Here is a 20,738-nt window from a genome sequence, read left to right as displayed (position 1 = left end):
GTCCCAATTTGACGCCCGGTTAGTTTTTTCAATGTTTTCTTTTTACCTTTGTGACATCCTTTTGAATGCATCTCCCAAACACAACGAAGAAGAAAAATCGGATGAAGAAGACGAACAACGAGGAAATGAGGAAGGAAAAAAAACACATGCACGAAACTTGCTGATCAATGATCATCATGGCAGCGACTCCAAAGAAGAGAAATAAATATGACATGTGCGCTACTGAAGAGGGTAGGCTCCGTGAGTGATGAACTTTTTAAAAATTCGTTTTCCAGCAACACCTGACAGTTATGAAAATTGTGTAGGCATTTTCTGAAGATTTTTGTAGGCCTACAAATCCGACATCTCTGATTGAGAAATGTGAGTATGATAGGCTATAATGTTTCCCCTGCCAGCGGAGGAGGCAGCGCATGCAGCGAGCGGAGGAGGCAGCGCATGCAACAAATAATCTGCTCACATGATGATCATGTTCTCTCACCTTCAGCGGAGAAAGTTTAGTGGTAAATACCGGTAGGTCACAGTTCAGCTCAAATTTTATTTGATTTCATGTACAGGCCAGAACTGGCATGCAATGCTCTGCTGCGCTGAGAGGGAGGCGCGGCTCTCCCCATAGACAAGCAATCGTGTGGGGGGCTGTAGCCAACTGATTAAAATAAATGGTTTAAATAAACAATTTCATACTATTTACAATCTTTGCTGAGCAATATTTTTGTACAAAAATAATTAAAGCAGGTCCCAAACTGCCGCAGGTCCCATATTTACGCGGGGTCTGGCTACATATTTTGTCAATTAACGCCCGGGCTAATAATTGGTATTTTACGGTACACGTGTTGAGTGTCTTACTGAACGCACTGAAATAAAAAGTATTCTTATTGTGTCATTGAACACACGGCTGTGCAAAAAAATCGATATGGCGATATATCACGATATTTTTCTGAAATGTCGATACAGTATTGCAGAAAAAAGTATCACAATATATTGCCGTATCGTTTCACGTATGTAAATGGAGAATGGTAGTGCCCTTAGCACCACGTACTGGGTGGGGCATATAGTAAAATAACAAGCACAAACCTTAAAACCCACGGCGCCACTACCCTTACGACCCCCCCCCCCCCACCGCGCCACACACACACACACACACACACACACACACACACACACACACACACACACCACCGATATCTGCCACTCCTACCCATTGGCAACCAGGCTTTTCTCTCTCTCTCTCTCTCTCTCTCTCTCTCTCTCTCTCTCTCTCTCTCTCTCTCTCTCTCTCTCTCTCTCTCTCTCTCACACACACATGCCCACACACTTCCTCTTTCTTTCTCTTCCTGCTGAGTGATGATGAAGAGGCTGATGGGAAGGTGTTTCATCACAAAGCCGATCAATATTACGCACACGCACAAACACACACACACGCATACACACGCATGCACGCACGCATACACACGCGCACGCACACACACACACACACAGCATAGGGACACATCGAGGTGTAGGCGGTAGTGTAGAAACCTCCTCCACCTCTACCCAATCGATAGGTGATGACACACACACACACACACACACACACACACACACACGCACCGTGACACACACACATGTGAACGCACACGCGCACGTACACATACAACACATACACACACTTCAACTTTCACCAATCAATACGCGCATTGGTGCTATAATAGGAGACAGAAAATACATATTTCTCTCTCTCTCTCTTGCTCTCGCTCTGTCTCTGTCAGGTGGTGGGGTCTCCATCCAGCTGTTTAATGCGCATTTTCAATGTGTGCATTAACGAACCTGAGTGGAAATGCTGCAAAATTTGAAGAAGAAAATCGCAAAAAAGTGTTCACGCTTGAGGGAGATGGAAGAGTTGGTGTATAAAAGGAAAATGCGATAAGTGCAGTGGAAACAGATCAAGTGAATATGTAACCAAACTCCATTCAAAACCCATGCAATTTTAACAGAAGAAGACTACAGGATAACAGGTGGACATCTAGAATTGACATTTTTATTCACGCTCCGTGGCTTATATATACTAGAAATCTTGCGTGCCGCGTGCTCCGGATTCCTACGGTGGTGCACAATTGCCCAACTGCGCACTTAGTTGATCGAGTGACATCACTGATGGCATCACAACTGCCCGACTGACATCACAACTCTCTCCCTCTCCCTCTCACCCCCCTCTTCCGTTGTGAGCCTGCACAGATGAGCAATCTTGTAATTACCAGTCCAATAGAGAGCCAAAGTGAAACGTCACTTCCTGCTTTCTCCCTGTGCCAGCGCTGGAAAAAAAAAAATAATGGCGGTGGACGGAGAATAACGTCATTTTTTTTCATCCCGTTTAAATTGTGCCACGGGGTGCCAACGTTCATTTTGTCAATTTAAAACATAACTTTGCATTCAAAGAAAGTCACAGTTTGTCGTCAAACTGAAACGCAGGGGTTAGTGTCGTATAAAAACGTCATAGCTCGTGGAATTGTTATAAGTTCTTCTTGAAGGGCACTGGGCATATGCCTTCACTGTAAAAGAAAAAAAAAAGGAAAAAAGGGGGCACTTTGGGCATCAGGGGAAAATGGGCAGGTGCTCGGGCACCCCTAGCACCCCCCTCTGCACGTGCCTGGCGTCACTGGGTGGCTTGTTAAACAGGGCGTCACATACATGATTTACCGTGCTGATGACCGTCCCAGGCACAAGATGCAGGACAGAGCGCTGAGATAGATATGAGGCGGCCGGAGTGAGAATGTGTTGAAGAATTCACTCGGACACAAAAAAAAGGAAAGAAATACAATTAAAAAGAAATGTAAACTTTTTTCTTTGAGTTTTGGTCCGAGTGAAATGTCATTATGGTCCCTCTGGTAGGTCCCCTTCAATATCTACCTTTATCTGTCACACACACACACACACACACACACACACACACACACACACACACACACACACACACACACACACACACACACACACACACACCCCTGAGTGTTTCATGAATCGGACTGTGTCGGAGGATTGGAGAGGAGAGGGCTGCCATCACCATGGCAACAGACAGAGATCCCCCGTTCAGTGTGTGTGTGTGTGTATGTGTGTGTGTGTGTGTGCGTGTGCGTGCGTGTGTGTGTGAAAGAGAGAGAGAGAGGGAGAGAGAAGGGGGCAACAGAGTAAATTTCTCTGTGCGTGAGAGATAAAGTGTGTGTGTGTGTCTCTCTCTCTGTGTGTGTGTGTGTGTGTGTGTGTGTGTGTGTGTGTGTGTGTGTGTGTGTGTGTGTGTGCGTGTACGTGTGTGCGTGGCATGTGTGTGTGTGTGCTGGGTTTGCTAAGGTCAGACACTCACTGTGGAATACAAATCTGTCATGGCTGACGCGCTTCCTCTCTCTCTCTTTCTCCATTTCTCATGTCTTGCCCTTCTCTTGACCCTCTCTCTCTGTCTGTCTATCTCCTGCTCTCTGTCTGTCTCTCTTTCTCTCTCTTCCTGTCTCTCTCTCTCTCTCTCTCTGTCTGTCTCTCTTTCTCTCTCTTCCTGTCTCTCTCTCTCTCTCTGTCTGTCTATCTCTCTTTCTCTCTCTTCCTGTCTCTCTCTCTCTCTCTGTCTGTCTATCTCCCGCTCTCTGTCTGTCTCTCTTTCTCTCTCTTCCTGTCTCTCTCTCTCTCTCTCTGTCTGTCTATCTCCCGCTCTCTGTCTGTCTCTCTTTCTCTCTCTTCCTGTCTCTCTTTCTCTCTCTTCCTGTCTCTCTCTCTCTCTCTCTCTTTCTGTCTATCTCCCTCTCTCTGTCTGTCTCTCTTTCTCTCTCTTCCTGTCTCTCTTTCTCTCTCTTCCTGTCTCTCTCTCTCTCTCTCTCTTTCTGTCTATCTCCCTCTCTCTGTCTGTCTCTCTTTCTCTCTCTTCCTGTCTCTCTCTCTCTCTCCCTGTCTGTCTCTCTCCCTCTCTCTGTCTGTCTCTCTTTCTCTCTCTGCCTCTATCTCTGTGTGCAAGTGAATGCAATGTGCGTTATGATACCTCTCATCAAACCTAACGTTAGCACAAGTGCACGGCCCGGGAGCGAACAACTATGCTTGAACAATTTAAAAAAGGCTTCTGCCCTGCTGTCAGCTGTAACACAGGCTGTCAGGAGGCTTCTGCCCTGCTGTCAGCTGTAACACAGGCTGTCAGGAGGCTTCTGCCCTGCTGTCAGCTGTAACACAGGCTGTCAGGAGGCTTCTGTCCTGCTGTCAGCTGTAACACAACACAGGCTGTCAGGAGGCCTCTGCCCTGCTGTCAGCTGTAACACAGGCTGTCAGCTGTAACACAGGCTGTCAGGAGGCTTCTGTCCTGCTGTCAGCTGTAACACAGGCTGTCAGGAGGCTTCTGTCCTGCTGTCAGCTGTAACACAACACAGGCTGTCAGGAGGCCTCTGCCCTGCTGTCAGCTGTAACACAGGCTGTCAGCTGTAACACAGGCTGTCAGGAGGCCTCTGCCCTGCTGTCAGCTGTAACACAGGCTGTCAGGAGGCTTCTGTCCTGCTGTCAGCTGTAACACAACACAGGCTGTCAGGAGGCCTCTGCCCTGCTGTCAGCTGTAACACAGGCTGTCAGCTGTAACACAGGCTGTCAGGAGGCTTCTGTCCTGCTGTCAGCTGTAACACAGGCTGTCAGGAGGCTTCTGTCCTGCTGTCAGCTGTAACACAACACAGGCTGTCAGGAGGCCTCTGCCCTGCTGTCAGCTGTAACACAGGCTGTCAGGAGGCTTCTGCCCTGCTGTCAGCTGTAACACAACACAGGCTGTCAGGAGGCCTCTGCCCTGCTGTCAGCTGTAACACAGGCTGTCAGGAGGCTTCTGTCCTGCTGTCAGCTGTAACACAGGCTGTCAGGAGGCTTCTGCCCTGTTGTCAGCTGTAACACAGGCTGTCAGGAGGCCTCTGCCCTGCTGTCAGCTGTAACACAGGCTGTCAGGAGGCTTCTGTCCTGCTGTCAGCTGTAACACAGGCTGTCAGGAGGCTTCTGCCCTGCTGTCAGCTGTAACACAGGCTGTCAGGAGGTTTCTGTCCTGCTGTCAGCTGTAACACAGGCTGTCAGGAGGCCTCTGCCCTGCTGTCAGCTGTAACACAGGCTGTCAGGAGGCTCCTGCCCTGCTGTCAGCTGTAACACAGGCTGTCAGGAGGCTTCTGCCCTGCTGTCAGCTGTAACACAGGCTGTCAGGAGGCCTCTGCCCTGCTGTCAGCTGTAACACAACACAGGCTGTCAGGAGGCTTCTGCCCTGCTGTCAGCTGTAACACAGGCTGTCAGGAGGCTTCTGCCCTGCTGTCAGCTGTAACACAGGCTGTCAGGAGGCTTCTGCCCTGCTGTCAGCTGTAACACAGGCTGTCAGGAGGCTTCTGCCCTGCTGTCAGCTGTAACACAGGCTGTCAGGAGGCTTCTGCCCTGCTGTCAGCTGTAACACAACACAGGATGTCAGGAGGCTTCTGCCCTGCTGTCAGCTGTAACACAGGCTGTCAGGAGGCTTCTGCCCTGCTGTCAGCTGTAACACAACACAGGCTGTCAGGAGGCTTCTGCCCTGCTGTCAGCTGTAACCCAGGCTGTCAGGAGGCTTCTGCCCTGCTGTCAGCTGTAACACAGGCTGTCAGGAGGCTTCTGCCCTGCTGTCAGCTGTAACACAACACAGGCTGTCAGGAGGCTTCTGCCCTGCTGTCAGCCGTAACACAGGCTGTCAGGAGGCTTCTGCCCTGCTGTCAGCTGTAACACAGGCTGTCAGGAGGTTTCTGTCCTGCTGTCAGCTGTAACACAGGCTGTCAGGAGGCCTCTGCCCTGCTGTCAGCTGTAACACAGGCTGTCAGGAGGCTCCTGCCCTGCTGTCAGCTGTAACACAGGCTGTCAGGAGGCTTCTGCCCTGCTGTCAGCTGTAACACAGGCTGTCAGGAGGCCTCTGCCCTGCTGTCAGCTGTAACACAACACAGGCTGTCAGGAGGCTTCTGCCCTGCTGTCAGCTGTAACACAGGCTGTCAGGAGGCTTCTGCCCTGCTGTCAGCTGTAACACAGGCTGTCAGGAGGCTTCTGCCCTGCTGTCAGCTGTAACACAGGCTGTCAGGAGGCTTCTGCCCTGCTGTCAGCTGTAACACAGGCTGTCAGGAGGCTTCTGCCCTGCTGTCAGCTGTAACACAACACAGGATGTCAGGAGGCTTCTGCCCTGCTGTCAGCTGTAACACAGGCTGTCAGGAGGCTTCTGCCCTGCTGTCAGCTGTAACACAACACAGGCTGTCAGGAGGCTTCTGCCCTGCTGTCAGCTGTAACCCAGGCTGTCAGGAGGCTTCTGCCCTGCTGTCAGCTGTAACACAGGCTGTCAGGAGGCTTCTGCCCTGCTGTCAGCTGTAACACAACACAGGCTGTCAGGAGGCTTCTGCCCTGCTGTCAGCCGTAACACAGGCTGTCAGGAGGCTTCTGCCCTGCTGTCAGCTGTAACACAACACAGGCTGTTAGGAGGCTTCTGCCCTGCTGTCAGCTGTAACACAGGCTGTCAGGAGGCTTCTGCCCTGCTGTCAGCTGTAACACAGGCTGTCAGGAGGCCTCTGCCCTGCTGTCAGCTGTAACACAGGCTGTCAGGAGGCCTCTGCCCTGCTGTCAGCTGTAACACAGGCTGTCAGGAGGCTTCTGCCCTGCTGTCAGCTGTAACACAACACAGGCTGTCAGGAGGCTTCTGCCCTGCTGTCAGCTGTAACACAACACAGGCTGTCAGGAGGCTTCCGCCCTGCTGTCAGCTGTAACACAGGCTGTCAGGAGGCTTCTGCCCTGCTGTCAGCTGTAACACAGGCTGTCAGGAGGCCTCTGCCCTGCTGTCAGCTGTAACACAACACAGGCTGTCAGGAGGCCTCTGCCCTGCTGTCAGCTGTAACACAGGCTGTCAGGAGGCTTCTGCCCTGCTGTCAGCTGTAACACAACACAGGCTGTCAGGAGGCTTCTGCCCTGCTGTCAGCTGTAACACAGGCTGTCAGGAGGCTTCTGCCCTGCTGTCAGCTGTAACACAGGCTGTCAGGAGGCTTCTGCCCTGCTGTCAGCTGTAACACAGGCTGTCAGGAGGCTTCTGCCCTGCTGTCAGCTGTAACACAGGCTGTCAGGAGGCTTCTGCCCTGCTGTCAGCTGTAACACAACACAGGCTGTCAGGAGGCTTCTGCCCTGCTGTCAGCTGTAACACAACACAGGCTGTCAGGAGGCATCTGCCCTGCTGTCAGCTGTAACACAGGCTGTCAGGAGGCTTCTGCCCTGCTGTCAGCTGTAACACAGGCTGTCAGGAGGCTTCTGCCCTGCTGTCAGCTGTAACACAGACTGTCAGGAGGCTTCTGCCCTGCTGTCAGCTGTAACACAACACAGGCTGTCAGGAGGCTTCTGCCCTGCTGTCAGCTGTAACACAACACAGGCTGTCAGGAGGCATCTGCCCTGCTGTCAGCTGTAACACAGGCTGTCAGGAGGCTTCTGTCCTGCTGTCAGCTGTAACACAGGCTGTCAGGAGGCTTCTGCCCTGCTGTCAGCTGTAACACAGGCTGTCAGGAGGCTGTCAAGCAGAGCAAGCAGGTCAGTATTGTTTGATGAACTTTTATTTTGAAAGTCTCTCTCTCTCCCTCTCTCTCTGTGTTGCGTCCTGACCTTCAAGCAGTAATAGCATCCTATATATTTGCAATTCAAGCCCTTCCATTGCAAACACGGTGGTGACATACACACACACAAACACACATGTACGCATGCATGCACGCACACACACACACACACACACACACACACACACACACACACACATGCATGCATTGCACACACATGCACACACACACACACACACACACACACACACACATGCACACACACACACACACACACACACTAATCAGAGTAGAGACAGTGTGTGTGGGGAGAGCGAGCGAGATAGAGAAAGAGAGAAACAGACAGACCGACAGAGGTAGAGAAGTAGATTGATAATCTGAGCTGTAAATCCCAATCCGTCTGCCAGTTTGATCCAGACCACAATTTAACTGAGACTCTACTGCAGAGGGCGAGAGAGGGCTGAGGAGACTGTAAAACAGACCGAAAGAGAGAGAGAGAGAGAGAGACACAGAGAGAGAGAGACACACACACACACACACACACACACACAGAGACAGTCTCTGTGTTTTACACACTAATGACACGTACAGACTACAAGATCCTCATCAGTCGTCAGTCTCTGTTCCTTTCATACGACAGGGAATCACACATTACAGTCTTACACTGGCTTTATTCTGTCTAAACCAGGGGTTCCCAAACTTTTCTGACCAAGTACCACTATGTACCAAAACAAATTTCCTAGGGACCACTTCCACTGCGTATACCACCCCTATTTTGGATGGGTCAAATACATTTTGGATGCCTTTTGTATCTATATATACAATTGAGTATGTGGACTTTGTCTGTTTGTTTGTTTCAAGTTCTGTGTTCGGCCACAGCTATGCCCTTTTACGTGCGATCGGGCTGAAACCTTCAGGGTGTGTAAAGAGCACCCGGGTGACCAGACGGAGCCAATTTTTTTTAATTAGGCTAATTAGCTAATGGTGTGATGTCATCAGTAAGGATGTCATCAGTGATGATGTCAAAAATGATGTCATAAGGGCGCACTCACACGGGCGCGCGCTCGCACACACACACACACACACACACAAGGAGGCATTGTGACAAGACTGATCAGTAGGGGTGTCACAATATATCGTCCCACGAAATTTCGCGATAGTAAAACGTCACGATATGTATCGTTGAGATGAAATCTCATATCGTGAAAAAAAAAAAAAACTTTTTTTTTTTTTTTTTTTTCTTTCAAAAATAGACAAAGAAACGTCTTTGTTTGTTGAAGTTCAATGTGTGGAAAGTAGTTCAGTTGAACAAGTCTCTGAAGAGACACATGAGAAGTTATACAGGAGAGAAACCATTCAATTGAGTTTCTGGCAAAACTGTTTACTTGACAGGAAAAATTGAAGATGCATAAAAAATAGACTAAGAAAAGTCTTGTTGTTTGAGTTTGAAGAAAAACTGAAGATGCATAATGAGAATTTATACTGCTGAGAAACCTTTTAGTTCAAAGTAAATCTAAGTGACGGTGTAACTCATTCTATTTCAAGATAAGCCTTATCTCCAATCTCATGTTTTTTCTAGTTGTTATTGTAATAACAATTTCCCACAACAGCATGTTTTGTATTTGTGCATTTCAAATAAAATACTACTTTTCCAGTCATATATTGTCATTATTCAAGTTTAAAAAAATATTGTTAAAATCGTATCGTATCGTATCGTTATCGTGAACCCAGTATCGTGATACGTATCGTATCGTGAACTGAGTGTATCGTGACACCCCTACTGATCAGTGATGTCACACACACACACACATGCACACACACACACACACACAAGGAGGCATTGTGACAAGACTGATCAGTGATGTCATAGGGGCACACACGCGTGATTTCGAATCGCACATAGGTTACGCAAAAACCACGCCCTGTGCCCGCCTACGCAGCAGTCAAGCGCCGGGATTAGCCAGGCGCTCATGCTCATGTTGGGCTCTCTGTTACAGAGACACCATTCCTGTGAGAAGCAACAACACCAAGCAAGGCTGCAGCGAGGCTGCAATGAGGATATTAAAATCCTACATCGCACCAAAGCATACAATGTATTTTAATGTTATTTGACTTTCTGACCACCCGCCTCAGCCAGAATAACAGATGCTGCCCTTGGCCATTGGGAAGGCTAACCCTTTACTTTTGGTTTTATTTATTGTGTATGATTCAACTTTTTATCTATGATTTTATATTATTGCATGTTTTTGTAGATTGTAGACTTCACTGGCCTGGAACAAACGGCTGGCCTGGGGGGGGGGAGCTAGGCCTATGTGCTGTAGCCTATTGTATTTTTAATTTGATATTTTTTATAGTTTTCATTTGCAGGTTAAACTGTCAGCTGAGCTCTGTTATTGAAGCTTTGGTTAAAGGCCTGCATTTTACAATGATGTTTTGAAATAAATGTTTAAAAATCGATTGTGTGTAAAAGCTTGTGTTACGTTTTCATTGGCGTTATTACAGTAATTTATTTTCAATGTCCGCTATCAAGAGCAATTTGGTTAATAAAATCGCTGGGCTGGGCACAGTGTTTGTGGTGTGTGGGAAATGTTTGTTTGAAAAGCTTGTGTGTTACATTTTCATTACAATAATAATTAATTTCAATGTCCGCTATCAAGAGCAATTCAGTTGGTTCATGAAATCGCTGGGCTGCGTGCCGTGAAGTGGTTGTGGTGTGGGAGATTCCAGCTCTCAAAAGAAGACAAAATACTTGCTCCTGGCCAATCCCGGCGCTTGACTGCTGCGTAGGTGGGCACAGGGTGTGGTTTTTGCGTAACCTATATGCGATTCGAAATCAGGCGGCACACACACACACACACACACACACACACACACACACACACACACACACGAGATGCCTAGTATATATACATAATTACATATATATATATATACACGTGTGTGTGTGTGTGTGTGTGTGTGTGTGTGTGTGTGTGTGTGTGTGTGTGTGTGTGTGCCCATCCAAGGATCAAGAGGCCTGGTCCCATCGTCAAGGGCAACTATGTAGTAATAGTATGCTGAGAATCTCTCTCTCTCATACACACACACACACACACACACACACACACACACGTATGCTGTGATTTCTCGTGGGAACGTCTGATTGGCCGGTGAGTGCCTGCTGGGATGCCTGGTTCCCGTGGCGATAGTAACCAAGCGATAACTCCAACCATCTGACCCTCTTAACTCTCTGTGTGTGTGTGTGTGTGTGTGTGTGTGTGTGTGTGTGTGCGTGCGTGCGTGCGTGCGTGCGCGCGCGTGCGTGTGTGTGTGTGTGCGCGTGTGTCACCATCTGTGCGGCTGGCTCCGGGGAGAAGCAACACACTGAGCAGTGATTAAAACAGAGAGACAAAGACGAGAGCGAGAGGGAGAGACAGGCAGACAGAGAGACAGGCAGAGACCGAGAGAGAGACAAGCAGAAAGACAGGCAGAGACAGAGAGAGAGACAGACAGACAGAAAGACAGGCAGAGACCGAGAGAGAGACAGACAGAAAGACAGGCAGAGACCGAGAGAGAGGCAGACAGAAAGACAGGCAGAGACCGAGAGAGAGACAGACAGAAAGACAGGCAGAGACCGAGAGAGAGAGACAGACAGACATAGATGGAGAGCGAGAGAGAGGGAGAGAGAGAGAGACTAGATGGGACAAGCGTCCGACTGAAACCCTACATGCAGAATTCTGTCGATAGAACCTAAAAATTCAAAGAACACCAACGAATCCACGTAGGGCAGAATTAGGCAACTCATAATTCAAGTAAAAAGATCCTTAAAAATTCTGGTCACATACTGTACATCACTCAGTAGCATAGTTGTGTCTGTGTGTGTGTGTGTGTGTGTGCATGTGCGTGCGTGTGTGTGTGTCTGTGTGTGTGTGTGTGTGTGTGTGTGTGTGTGTGCGTGTGTGCGTGTGCGTGCGTGTGTCCGTGTACCTGGTTCTCTGAGCAGCAGTTGGGATGTGGCCTGGGCATTGCCAGCGACGTTCTCGGCGATGCACTGATAGAATCCCTCATCTGACTTCACCAGACCCAGGATCTGTAGGTTACTGCCATCCTGTACACACACACACACACACACACACACACACACGTATACGTATCAACAGTGTATTGACTATAGCAGGCAGCTAACTACGTTAGCTAGCTGCTAGAAGAGCTACATAACGTTAGCCCCTATATCCACTGCAAGATCGGCTAAATGCATGGCTGCATGCGATATACACGTTATCAATCAAAATAAAACTGTACCCGCCCACTGTTGTTATCCAAGATGTGGGTGCCATGGCATTCCCAAATAGTGCGTAGTTTCCAATACCGAGCCCTTATTCACATGCCAGGGCTGAAGTTTAAGCTTAAACACAGACTTCTTTGACTGTTTCATTTCGGGTTCAATCGCTCAACAGCGCCGGATGTATCAGTTCGGTGCTCAGTGGTTGCGACGATGTAGCGCAGTTTACAATGTTGAGCATCGGCTCCGGCATGTGAATAAGGGCTTGTAGGGGTCTGGTGTCCCAGCGCTCTACTCCCAAATTAGTCATTTTTCTTCATTACTAGTGGAGCAGTGTGTGCCGAGCCTGAAGGGCTATGCTAATATCTATAAACTAGGGTTTATTTCTAAACCTTCATTTATCTTCCATTAAGCTCCGCCCTTTAGGCGGTGCTTAGGGTTAGGGGTCGGAGGTATAAGGGCGGAGCCGATCTCATCAACGCACACTGTGCAGCCCAGATAGGTGACGTAAGCGTCTGTCCTTGGCCACGCCCCCTCGAGAGGGGGGGGGGGGGGGGGGGACCAGGGTATACCCCCGTTCGGTCCACCTAACGTCCGTGCAGGCCGAGCCTGGGGAGTAGGTGTGGTTTTCCCGAGAAGAGGGGGGAACCTTTAGACAGTAACATGAGTATAATAGGGAGAATACATTCCCTAGCCTATTATCATGCTTTTGGGGGAGCATGTTATGTTATGAAGAGCCATAAGCTTCCCTGAGGACGGTTTGGGGCTTATATGTGCTCTATTCTTTCCCCTGTGTGAATATTTAAGCAAGGGAGAGGAAAAACCTCCCGGTGAAAAGGGGAGCCTCAGGGCAAGCATAAATGCCCGGGCCTTCTTTTCCCTTCATGGAGGAGGGACAGTGGGGTTCTCTCTCAAGAGGTCTGGGGTGTTCTGGACCAATTCTATGCCTAATTACACATGGGGAGAGGAATGACCTGAGGGAGCCCCCCGGAAACATCCTTAAGATAGAAACGGATGAAGGGCGCAGCTGAGGCCCATGAGGCCGCTGCACAGATGTCTGCTACTACAGACATGCCTCTCAACCGGGCCATGGAAGACGCCATGGCTCTGGTGTGGAGGGTGCCCTGATGCCCTGTGGGGGGTTCAGTCCCCGACGCCACATAGGCCTCTGTGATGGCTTCACGGAGTGAGTGTGAGAGCCGCTGCGTAGAGAGAGCGCTCCCTGGCGCTTGGACTCTGTAGTGGACAAATAAGTTGTTGTGATCTTATTTTAAGTTTGACGTTTGATGAGATTTTGACGTGGCTGTGATGGTATCAAATCAATAATAAAAAAAACAGTCACACATTCAGAAATCCTCTAGGGCTGCGCCACTTCCGGGAACCCCCATCCTGTGTAAGTAGGGTTCCCAGAGTAAAACCTGGCCATTTCCACCACTGCTTATGGATGAGCGTTCTATCTGCTGCATGCCATCAGGTTTGCTTAAAACACTGCATAGCTAAAACTGAGGAATTCAAAGCATGTACTGTATTATCCTCACTCCTTATCTATTAGCATACAGTAGCCTATCAGCATTGATTAGTTGACATTATTATTAGACATTCCCTTAATGTTAATGCATCAAATAAAGACAAAATAAAGATTGTTCACAGGTCCCAAATCTCAAGTCAAGTCTCAAGTCTTTGAGGACAAGTCTCAAGTCACTGTGTGTGCACGAGTTAAGTATGACTCAAGTCCAAGTCTCAAATCCAAGTCCCCATCTCTGGATGACACTGATTTGATATGATGATACACAGGACTAAGACTAAGACTAAATAAAAAAAGTAGCAAACAAAATTAACAGTAGTAGTTGGAACGTTTAAAACGATGGCAGTTGCAGCCGGAATTATAGCAATCCGGCTGCTTACAAACATGCTGATTCATGTTATAGATTTAGGTGGGTGTTTGTGGACTCACCACGATCTGGAAGTAGTCTGAGGGGATGACGTCCTCTCCGTTCTTCACCCAGCGCACGGTGGGCGGGGGGCTGCCCGTCACGGCACACTCCAACTCCACGTCTGTGGCCTCGGTGGCCAGCGTGTTGCTGGGGTAGATCAGGAACTGTGGGGGCACTGAGAGAGAGGAGCGACACCACAGGGTTAATATCATCCACCTGATGGTATTATCACGCCGATCTACGTGCGTTTCAAATAGAAGTTCATACGCAGCTCTTATTCACATGCCGGAGCCGATGCTCAAAATGGTAAACTGCAGTACACCTTCACAACCACTGAGCACTGAACCGATACAGCCGGCGCTGTGGAGTAATTGAAACCCAAAATGACACAGCCAAAGAAGGCTGTTTTAGCTCTAAACTTCGGGACTAGTATGCGAATAAGGGCTGGGTATTGGAAACTACGCACTATTTGTGAGTGCCATGGCACCCAAATCTTGGATAACAACATATGGCAAGTTGGCATCCTTTATGTTATGCATTACTGCCTCCTGCTGGATTTATCCATCCACTGTTGCCCTACATGCTGTCCCTGTCAGTCCCTCTCCTCACTCCATCCAGCTGGTCCTTCACTCACACAGAGTGATGTCATAAATCATACAGTGACATCATCACCGATGTCATAACTCTTTCTGTACTGACCCATTGTGACATCATCCGTGATGTCATAAACCCTCCCCCTGCTGGTGGTATAAATAGGACCAGTATATGGTGGGATTTGTTTTCAGCATCACTGAGAGACAAAATGGCTTCCAGATCAGAGGGGGATCTCTCTTGTCCTGTCTGCTATGATATCTTTAAAGACCCTGTTGTCCTGTCCTGCAGCCACAGCTTCTGTAAAGCCTGTCTGCAGAGCTGGTGGACACAGAGACTCATACATGACTGTCCACTTTGTAAGAAAGTATCTTCACAGAGTGAACCACCTTATGCTAACTTGGTGTTGAAGAACCTGTGTGAGGCTTTCTTAGTGGAGAGAGATCAGAGAGTGTCAGCAGGATCTGAGCTTCTCTGCAGTCTGCACTCTGAGAAACTCAAGCTCTTCTGTCTGGACCATCAGCAGCCGGTGTGTCTCGTCTGTCGAGAGTCAGAAACACACGCCGACCACAGATTCAGACCCATCGATGAAGCTGCACGGCATCACAAGGAGCAACTCCAGGAATCACTGGAGGCCACCGCCGCCAAGAGACGCCCGTCGCTCTCGGAGGAAGAGGAGGAGGAGCAGGCTCAGCTCGGCCGGCAGCTGAAGGAGTGGCTCGGCGTCTCGCGGGTACGGGAGCAGCTTCAGACGGAGCTCTCCCTGGCCTGTCGCAGGCAGCAGCAGCTGGAGGAGCTTCATCAGAGGCTGGCTCGCAGGATGCAGTACGCGGAGGAGTGGCAGCGGCGACTCTGCAAGCTGAGCCGCCTCCTATTGGCCGGCCAGGTCCCCTCTGGCACTGGGCCCGCCCCCCTGACGACCTCCATGCCTTTCCCCCTCCACCCCCGGCTCATCCCCGGCTCTGAGAGGCCCGTGTCCAGCGTGCTGCAGGAGCAGCATCAGAGGCCCGTCTCCAGCGTGCTGCAGGAGCAGCATCAGAGGCCCGTCTCCAGCGTGCTGCAGGAGCAGCATCAGAGGGAGCGCTCTCTATTGTGTCGCCGGCAGCAGCTGGAGGAACAGGTTCAGAGGCTGCGTCGCAGGGTGCAGTACCTGTGGAACATCAGGCAGCACCTGGAGAACATCAGGCAGCAGCACCTGGAGGACCTGGGCTTTCCAGGGCACCCCCATCCACAACCCTGACCCGAAAACAGTCAACTCTTGACACCCAAGACAAACAGTGGCGAAAAGCAGTGGTTTGAAGAGAGCAAATACAAGTTTGATAAAGCAATACGAACTGCTAAACTACGTGTTTTCTCAACATCTCCACGAGCAAATCTCAGAATAACTCAGCTTGTGTTTGGAAAGGCTTGAGATAGCTCACGGACTACAAACCCTCTGCCAAACATTCCATCCATGACCCCTCATCTCATCTAGCCAGCGGCTTGAATGACTTGTACTGCCGCTTCGGCGACAATGCAGCTCTGAGCCCATCCCCTGTGACACCTCTCATACGCTCAATCAGGCCACCAACCCCTCCACCCCTCCACCAAACAGCTCCAGCCCACCTCTTCCCCCATCACCCCCTCCCCAACACCTCTAATACCTGACTGTGTCTCGCCCTCTGCCCTAAATTTAGTGTTCCAGTGCCCACCGCCATTTTCAACACATCATTGGAGAAAAGCCACGTATCCCCGTCCCGAAAAAGAGAAGGTCCCTGGCACTAAGACTACAGACCTGTCGCCCTGACCTCTGTGGCCATGAAGTCCTTCGAGAGCCTTGTTCTGTCCTACCTAAAATGAATCTTGGACCCACTCCTTGCCCCCCCTGCAGTTAGCCTACAGAGCCAACAGGTCTGTAGACGATGCCATAAACATGGACCAGCCTACAGAGCCAACAGGTCTGTAGACGATGCCATAAACATGGACCAGCCTACAGAGCCAACAGGTCTGTAGACGATGCCATAAACATGGACCTCCACTGGACACCGCAGAAACCAATGCCAGGGTCCTGTTTGTGGTTCTTAGCTCAGCCTTTAACACGATCATCATCATGAGAAGCTCTCCCAGCTGAGCATGGCCAACTCCATCTGCAGATGGTCCACAGACTTCCTGAGGAACAGGAAGCAGCACCTGAGGCTGGGGAAGCATGTCAGACCCAGACCCGGACTGTCAGCACTGGAGCTGCCCAGGGCTGTTTCCTCTCCTCGCTGTACACCAACAGCTGCACCTCCAGTCATCAGGCCGTCAAGCTCCTGACATTCGCAGATGACACCACTCTCATAGGGCTCCTCACTAATGTTGATGAGTCTGTGTACAGGAGATCAACCATCTGATGACTTGGTGCAGTCAAAACAACCTGCAGCTCAATGCTCAAAAGACAGTGGAGATGGTTGTGGACTACAGGAAGAATGCGGCCACACCTTCCACCATCCCTGTCTGATGATCACAGTCTGGGTGACTCCCCAGTACAACACTGGAGTCCTTTCCCTTCCTGGGCTCAATCATCAACCGGGAGCTGAACTGGGAGCTTGTGTTGTGCTGAAAAGGTGTTTGGATGTAGCCTGCCATCTGTTCAGGACCTACATACACACTGCCAGAATGCTAAAGCAGTCTCGGAAAATCATGGCCGACCCCTCCCCCCATCTGGAATTACCAGAACCTCTCGACACAGAGATAGTTTCTTTCCAACTGCCATCCGCTTCTTCGAGACCCGAAAGCCCCCACAAATCAGGACTCCCTCAACCCCCCCCCCCCCCCCCCCCATTACATGCTTTCCGTGGTAAGATGCCCCTCTTCTTGTGGTGAGAGAGGAGGACATCTGCTCAGTCTAGAATAGAGAATCCCCCCTGTAGGGAATTCTTCAGGAGTCAAGACGTGGGTGGTGGACTGGGGACGTGGGTGCTCCAGAGAAGACGATCAGCCCGAGGTACGACCAACCACTGAGATGAACAATCAGGAAAGAGGATGATGCCGTGATGACCAAGTTTATGTACTGCTCGTGTCCTCTTTGTTGATTGGCTCCACAGACGGGGATTTATGACATCACGGAGGACATCACAGTGGTATTATGACTGGTCTCCCCATCTTGAAACTCGGTCGAGACCAACATTTCAATCATGAGAGACCAGTGGGTAAAATTTGACAAGCAAGCTTTATTCACAAATAACATGGCAACTATTTTTTGGCATAATGACTCCGTGGTAAGATGACCCTCTTCTTGTGGTGAGAGAGGAGGGCATCTGCTCAGTCTAGGATAGATAATCCCCTAAAAGGAAGCATGTAATGACAATACAAATTCTTGAAACTTGAACCATTCCCCCTGAGCACTACTCGCTCAGTAACTGACTGAGCCGTTTGATAAAACTATAAACCTATTTAATAAAAACTAGTGGAACCCATCCCTGTTTTTAATGGCCATCTCTCCCGAGAGGGGTTTCATAGTCTTCTTCACTGGCTGATTCAAAGTCTGCCCGCTCACCTGTGTGCTGCTCCGTAGTTCACTGGCTGATTCAAAGTCTGCTCACCTGTGTGCTGCTCCACTCTGGAGCTCTCCATGGTGCTGAACCTGTGTTAAGGCATTTTGGCCACTAATGAGACATTTTTGCCCATTTAGTTGGGCCTAATTACCAAATTAGAAAATCTGGATCCATAGGTCACCCACAGGGGTGCTCTTTACACTTCCTCAAAGATTCACCGCGATTGCATGTAAAATGGCATAGCTGTGGCCAAACACAATTCTGCTCACTTCATATTCTTATGATAGGATTTTCATAAATTAGATATTTAATAATAAAATTTAATTAAATTGACAAATGAAAGACTGATGCATGTATGCTGATGATTTGCAAGATGCTATTTAACCTGCATTTTTTTTTATACATTTTTAGTTTAATGTTTATTCATTTTATTTGTCCTTTACAGAATTCATTTAGGAGCTTACTTACGAATGGACATCTTTTTATTTACTTAAAGCACAACAGCACCAAGTGTGCAACACTATAGTAAAGTATTTTAACTTACAACATTTAAATAAATCATTTGCTATAGGCTGATGTCACGTGTTTCTAATTTCTACAGGAGTCGTTGCCTGCAGGAAGAAACTATTCCGCAGACGGTTTGTGCGTGCTTTCGGGACTCTGTATCTTCTCCCTGAGGGCAGCAGGGAGAACAGGCTGTTGTGCAGCTGGGTTGTGTCCTTCATGTTCTTCCGGGACTTGCTGATTGCACAGTTCCTGCAGTTTTGGCAGCTCATATCCTGTCACGTGCTGGGCCGTGCACCTCACCCTTCTCAGTGCCTTGCGGGCCATGGTGGTATAGTTCCCGTACCAGCCGGTCAGCAGGCTCTCAATGGTGCCTCTGTAGAAGTCCCTGAGGATTTTGGGCCAAATTTCTTTAGGCGTCTGAGTCCGTGCAGTCGCTGTTCGGCCTTTTTGACGACAGTGGTGGTGTGGCTGGCCCATCACATCCACCAGGTCCTGGTGGATGTTGACTCCGAGGTACTTGAAGGTGTCCATCCTTTCCCCACTGTAGAGCTGTCACGATTCCTCGAGTACCTCGAATAACTCGAATAATTAAAATGATCGAGGCCAAAATGATTCGCCTCGACACGGCATTTAGAGAGTAGAGACTGTTTCTCACGGACGCTTACTGGTGTGGCACAGCGCTCTTCCGGTGTAAACACGTGAGGACACATGATCGCAGACAGACCAGAGAGCAGCTACTGTATAGCGAGCGGACCCCGCAAAATGGAACGAGGCGGCGGAGAAAGCAGACAGGAGGAGCCGGGAAGGGAAGAACCAGGGCCGAAAAAGCGACCGAAACTGTCTAAAGTGTGGGATCATTTCACGCTGAAAAAGGACACGAACTCAGTGGTGTGCAAGTACTGTAACGATACTTGCATATCACAACAGTACCTCGTCAATGCTTCAGCACCTGAACCGTAAACATCCAGTCTACGCATCCACCAGCGCATCTACGTCGAGCGGAGCAAGGTAACGTAACGTTAACTATACACAACGCTAATGTAAATGTATGCTAATGATTGCTACTTGATATTAAGCCTAGTAGTAGTTGTGCTGCTGGCTTGCCACGTTGCCAATATGACTATTAGTAACTGCATTCACGCTGCATTTTTTTGATGTGGCTTGCCGTTTTCTGAAATACAAATACAAAGCTCAACCTAACGTTAACCTAACGTTAGTGGCTAATTTAACAGCGTTGTGTGTGTGTGTGTGTGTGTGTGTGTGTGTGTGTGTGTGTGTGTGTGTGTGTGTGTGTGTGTGTGTGATCACACTAGCCTGTTGGTGTGTGAGAGAGAAAGAGAGAGTGAGTGTGTGTGAGAGAGAAAGAGTGTGTGTGTGGAGAATGTACATTTACACACCCTAGACCGGTCGACTCTTCTCATGATGATTGCAAACAACTATTTAATTGGTGCATTTTAGGCTCCAATTATTACACCACCTGACCTGTTATCTTGCTATTCTGATATTTGTGTAAAATAGGTGTGTAAATGCGCATTCTCCAGTTTTGTTATGAACTTACCTAATAAATATCAATATTAATTATTATTTCACCTCTTTTTCAGCGGATCACAGCGTACTATGGACAGCTTTGTAAGGACGGGTCCATCATGTTCAAGTGAAAAGATGAATGGTGCCACTGCCAGTTCTATGCAATTTAAAAATAAAAATGTTGTTTTTTCTAAGAAAGAAACTAATGTAGTTGTTTATTTGAAGAGATTTATCTTATTTTTTGGTGTATATTTACGATAAGCCTTTGAAAACACAAAAAAGGGTTCTTATCCGATTACTCGATTAATCGATGGATTATTCGGTAGAATACTCGATTACTAAAATAATCGATAGTTACAGCCCTACACCACTGTGCCGTTGATGGTGACTGGGGGGTGAGTCTCCCTCCCCTTCCTGTAATCCACAATAACCTCCTTGGTCTTAGTGCACGTTCACACCATACACCAATCCCATGCCAAAGCCACGCAGTTTCATTTCAACGTCCTTGTTAACAGGCGAGTCGGTTCACACCAGCCGCACGCCACACCAAAGCCACACTGATCCGATAGTTTCAGCTTCTGTTCTATTTTCCAAGCGTGCTGCGCACTCATCTCGAGCTGCCAGGCATGAAGTCAATGCAATTTGTGAGGGGGGGGGAGGGGCCGTGACCGGTTAAGCGTCAGATCAGCTTGAGCCTGGCTCAAGCTTAAGTTCTGCATGGCTTTGGCATATGGTGTCTTTCAGCTGTTAGAGACTGTTTTCTGTTTGAGCATTTGCACGTTTTGATGAACTTGCACCCACCACATTCATAGTCTCTGCAGCATACATTGGAATTGATGTT

General features: G+C 48.9%; 1 protein-coding gene across 1 annotated transcript in view; it reads right to left on the bottom strand.

Moving 5' to 3' along the window:
* Positions 1-20,738, bottom strand: part of dcc (DCC netrin 1 receptor) — a gene marked incomplete at both ends in the record, with an annotated part of 118,699 nt that overhangs the window by 71,849 nt on the left and 26,112 nt on the right. Inside the window, 2 exons of the mRNA XM_083641075.1 lie at positions 11,529-11,649; positions 13,778-13,932. Of these exons, the coding sequence (XP_083497201.1) occupies positions 11,529-11,649; positions 13,778-13,932 (276 nt within the window). The remainder of the gene's footprint in view (positions 1-11,528; positions 11,650-13,777; positions 13,933-20,738) is intronic.

Source organism: Poromitra crassiceps (assembly GCF_964638095.1).
Source record: "Poromitra crassiceps genome assembly, chromosome: 8".
In the NCBI taxonomy this organism is placed as follows: Eukaryota; Metazoa; Chordata; class Actinopteri; order Beryciformes; family Melamphaidae; genus Poromitra; species Poromitra crassiceps.
This window is presented reverse-complemented; position numbering and strand designations above follow the sequence as displayed.